At 48.5% G+C, this 5,062-nt stretch overlaps 1 protein-coding gene across 1 annotated transcript; it reads left to right on the top strand.

Moving 5' to 3' along the window:
• The first annotated feature begins 1,720 nt into the window (after positions 1–1,720).
• Positions 1,721–4,555, top strand: klf2a (Kruppel-like factor 2a). Its single transcript, XM_043720702.1, has 3 exons — positions 1,721–2,115; positions 2,284–3,208; positions 3,440–4,555. The coding sequence occupies exons 1-3, from the start codon at positions 2,035–2,037 to the stop codon at positions 3,613–3,615; spliced, it is 1,182 nt and encodes a 393-aa protein (XP_043576637.1). The 5' UTR covers positions 1,721–2,034; the 3' UTR covers positions 3,616–4,555.
• Positions 4,556–5,062: the final 507 nt, after the last annotated feature.

Genomic DNA, 5,062 nt, shown 5'->3' with positions numbered 1-5,062 from the left:
GAATGTGTATCAGAGTGTGTGTGTGAAAGAGAGAATGTGTATCAGAGTGTATGTCTGTGTGAGAGGATGTGTATCGGAATGTATTTGTGTGTGAGAGAGAATGTGTCTAGTGACAGATTGTTTCTTATTTGTTTATTTTGTTGGGGATTTGTGTGTAACTGGCTGGACCAGCATTATTGCCCATCACTATTCTATAAGGTATGCCTTCTTGCTGTGTGAGAGGATGTGTATCGGAATGTATTTGTGTGTGAGAGAGAATGTGTCTAGTGACAGATTGTTTCTTATTTGTTTATTTTGTTGGGGATTTGTGTGTAACTGGCTGGACCAGCATTATTGCCCATCACTATTCTATAAGGTAGGCTGCCTTCTTGAATGTCTACTGTCCAGAAATGGGTAGATATCAGCAGGATATGAAGGAACGGCGATATATTTTCAAGTCAGGATGGTGAGTGACTTGGAGGGGAACCTCGAGTTGGTAGTATTCCCATGTATCTGCTACTCTTGTCATTTAGGGTGGTGGGTGTGACTTGTTTGGAAGGTGGTGTCCAAGTGGCGTTGTTCGGCTCCTGTAATATGCCTTGAAGATGGTACACTCAGCAGTAACCTGCTGCATTAACAGTGGTGGGGTTGAACATTAAAAGAGATAAATCTGGTGCTAGTTAAGCAGGTCGCTTTGTGGTGTCGAGCTTCATGAAATGTCCCCATCCAGGCAAGTGTGGGATATTCCATCGCACTCCTGACTTCTGCTTTTGTAGGTGACGGACAGATATCGGGGAGTCAGGTGGTGAGTTACTTTCCAGAGAATACCCAGCCTCTGATGCTGAATATGTGTGTCTGTAAAGAGAGTGTGTGTGTGTGTGTTTGTGGTTAAGAATGTGCATGTGTGTGTGACAGCGTGTGAGAAGATATGTTAATGTGAGAATGTATGTGTGACTAAAGAGTGTGTGAAGATGAGGCAGAATAATGAAGAAAGCTGTGCTGATCTCTACCTGGAAATAGATGGGAGGCGCCCCCTGCAGATGAAATGTAATATTAAATCTTCTTCTAGATTTCTGTTCAATACTGAGACGCTCTGTCACAGCAATGGATACAAATTGAAGAGACCCCCGAACATGTTCGGAGCCGTTCAGTTAACCATAACCAGGCACCGCATATTACACAAAAAAAAATCGAACTTTTTTTGTGTGCTTGGAGGATCGATCCAAAGAGACAGAAATTAAAACAAACCCAGGGATAAGCAGCAGAATTCCACCTGGGTTTACATTGGGAGTCCGAGCGGGATTCCCTGCACTCGCTGTTGTGTCTGAGATGCGTTTGCAGACTGGAACACCCCCCCCCCCCCCCCCTCTCCCATTTATTCCAATAGTCTGTTTTAAACAAAGAAAAACACGATTAGACTCGTGTGTGTGTGTGTGAGCTGCCACACCAGTTTATTTACAAACAGCCTGGAGTGGAGTATTGTTTGGGGGGGGGGGGGGGGGGAGGACTCTCGCTTTTTGATTCATACATTCTTCCCTCTTTGCATTCTAACACTGGGTGTGGGCGTGATGCAGAGAGAGAGAGAAAAAAAAACCCTCGGCTCTCTGGATAGCTCCTGCGTCAGCTGGCGTCAGTCCATGCTTTGTAAGAAGTGTGTGTGTTGTTTGGTTCGTCCCTATGGAGACGCAGGAAACCCTGACAGCTTTTAAGAAACGGGGAAGGCGCTTGGAGATGGTTCACTCGCTCTGTCGACCAGCTCGCTTTATATACTACTGCTAAATTTAGGCCATTTACTCGCGTACGGTTCTCATCCTGGACGTGTTTCCTGAGGCAACTGCAATTGGTTCAAGTTCTCGGCTAACTTGCTGATATCCTACCAATCGCAGGCTCCCGCTGCACAACTTCAAACCAGTACTGTACTTAATCCGAGCTCACAGTCCCCTCTGCTAGAACTTTTGGAGACTCTTGTTCTGCAAACGAGTAGCAGCCGGGCAGCCCCGCTTTTTTCCATGCAAAGCTTCTCCTGCTGAAGTCAACCAGCTCCGACAGGCAGACATGGCATTGAGCGGCACCATCCTGCCGTCCATTTCCACATTCACAGCCCCCAAGACCTGGGACAGGCAGGACTTCTGCAACGTAAGGAGACTTCTACAACTTTTCTCACAAATGATGCAGGCAGACACCTGTCTTGAAGCGCAGGGATTTTCGTGAACGTGTTTCAGATTTATTTTAACTTTGTATTTGCGAGATGAGTCTGATAATCATTGTGCTTTTTTTTTTCTTGTCAATTTCTTCCTTGCACAGAAATGGAAAAACGAGCCGGGACTCAAGCAGCCTCAGAATCACTGCCCCATGACGGATTTTATACAATATTTGGAGAATTTCACGCGGGCCAGCGACACAGATGATGACCTGAGCTTGCTGGATGTGGATTTTATTCTGTCCAACACCATGACCACTGAGCCTGCCGGGGGAGCGGACTACACTCTGTCTGGAGGAGGAGGAGATGTCAACCCTTTCTATGAGAAGACTAACTGTCCGGTGTACAGCGCGCCCGAGACTGGAGAGCCTCCTGCCTACAGTATGATGGCCGAGCTGATGCGCTCGGACACGGACTACAGCGCGGTGCAGGGCCGCTTCCTGCTCACCCCGGTCTACCCCAGCGAAGAGTTAGTCAAACCGGCCAAGAGGGAGGCGGCTCTGGATGGTTATGGGCACGGGGGAGTGAGCATGGAGCCAGAGGCGGCCTGCCTGCGGGTCAAACGGGAGGACACGGCCTCTTGCCTAGTGGCATATGGCGAGCAGCAGCAGCGCCTGGGGAGTTCCCCGCTGGCCGGGGGCAGTGTGACACCCCCCCTCAGCCCCGGAGACCTGATGAACTCCGGAGATTGCCAGCAGCAGCAGCAGCAGCAGCAGCAGCCCCCTCCTCCTCTCTGCCACCCCAACAGGATGCTATACCAAGCCAGCTACCCGTTCGCCCACCAGCACCTCCACTACCCCAACCAGTACGGCCTGTTCGATGACCCGGTGCCCCTGCAGCCTTCCCCGGCTCAGAGGGTGATGCTGACTCCGCCGTCGTCCCCTCTCGAACTGCTGGACAACAAGCCCAAGAGAGGGCGGCGCTCCTGGCCCAGGAAGAGGACAGCCACCCACACCTGCAGCTACGCGGGATGTGGCAAGACCTACACCAAGAGCTCACACCTGAAGGCACACCTCCGGACACACACAGGTAAGCAGCAGCCAGCTCCTGCTTTCGGAAATTCGATCTGCGTTTTTAAAACTTCTGCAGAGCTGCATTGCTGTGGCGCCGGTCGCGTCCCCCCAGCCAACGGGTTGAGTCGTTGTTCGCGTTTAATTTGCTCTTTAAAGACGAGCAATTTTGATGTTTAAACGACGTTGTAAGTCCCTGAGTGTTGGATGGGATATTGACCAGGTTTTGTTGCTCTCCCTCCCTCTCTAGGTGAGAAGCCATATCACTGTACCTGGGATGGATGCGGCTGGAAATTCGCCCGTTCCGACGAGTTGACCCGTCACTACCGCAAACACACCGGCCACCGACCTTTTCAGTGTCATATGTGCGAGAGAGCGTTTTCCAGATCAGACCACCTAGCCCTGCACATGAAGAGACACATCTGACCAAGCAAAGCCCCTCTCTCTCTCTCACACACACACAAGACTTCCTATAACAATGGTAGAATGTTTTCAAACAAAAACTGTTTCTCAAAACCAAAGACAATTATTTAATAAAATACCAAGGATGATTGGGGAAATGTAGCTGGAACTACCGCCCTGGTACATGGGCAGCGAAGGAAGATACCAAAGACAGTGGGCGAATTGTAACAGGCGATGGAGAGACAAGGGGATGGAGCAACTCCAGCCTAAGGAGACTGGACACAGTAACTGGTTATGAAAATTAGTGTCCCTTGACTCACTGCGTGAAAGAATGATTTTAGTGACAGGGTCAAATGTATACAGTTTACATTGGCGCTATGTTTGTGTTCGATGCCAGACAAAACAAATCCTGCCTTTTGTTTTATAAGAAGATTGAACACGGGACGAGGTTACACAGAGAAAGTTGCCGGAGTCTGTTTCTGGGCGCTTTCTAGTAACTGAGAGAATTCAGTCGATGTACGGAACGCGGCTAAGTTAACACTGCTCACAGTTGCAGCCTTGTACTCAGCAAGCCTCGAATCGAATCAATATCTTTGTTATAATTGTGTCCGCTTTTTTTTTTTGAATTTTTGAGTTGTGGACCCGCCGATGGGTCCGAGTGAATGTTGCGTTTTTCTGTCCGACGAAAGCCGGGTGAAGGTCTCCTTTCTCCCTCCCCCCCTCCCCCTCTCCCCCCGCCCCACCCTCAATCCGGTGAAGAGCACAGATAGATCCCACAGTAACTGAGGTGCAATAGCTCACACGCAATGTCTGTCCCATCTCAGAGTTACACTAGACAAGGCTAGATGTCTTGTAGTTAATAATTGTATTTTATCTGACTTGATCTTGAAGTAAATGTATATAATATTTTGTAATAAAAGTTATTTGTATTATGTAAATATAAAGGAACTGGATGAATTTCAAACCGCTGCGTTTTTGTGTTTATTTTAAAATGAGAGCTCATTTGAGAGTAAAGGTGTCACTCTAACCGCTCAAGGCAACTTCATGGTAATGAAATTCGCTAAACCATAGAAACAGTCAAAAGTCACACGACAAAAGGTTTATTTGAAGTGACCAGTTTTCCGAAAGCTAGAACCGGGTGTTGTGTGACTTCTGACTTTATCCACCCCAGTCCCACACCGGTCCCTCCACATCACAGAAGGAACATCGAAACTTAGAGCTGGGCAGCACGCTCATAGAACCAGCGCGACGGGCGGAACGGTCTCCCTTGGGAGGTGTTTTTTGCTCTTTAATCGGCAAACATATTATAGCCGTTGAGTCAGTTGGGCATTTCGGTTCGTTAGAAACAACATATCGCTGGTCAGTAAAGATGATAAGGATGCAAAGGGTTCGGAGTCCCACAGCGAAAAAAGAGCTAAGAACGATATTTTCGACCTGAAAACGGAATCCCGTTGGTGGTTGTTGATGTTTT

The sequence above is a fragment of the Chiloscyllium plagiosum genome, chromosome 31, assembly GCF_004010195.1.
Source record: "Chiloscyllium plagiosum isolate BGI_BamShark_2017 chromosome 31, ASM401019v2, whole genome shotgun sequence".
Taxonomy (NCBI): domain Eukaryota; kingdom Metazoa; phylum Chordata; class Chondrichthyes; order Orectolobiformes; family Hemiscylliidae; genus Chiloscyllium; species Chiloscyllium plagiosum.
The sequence above is the reverse complement of the archived record's forward strand: the minus strand, read 5'-3'. Positions and strand labels throughout refer to the sequence as shown.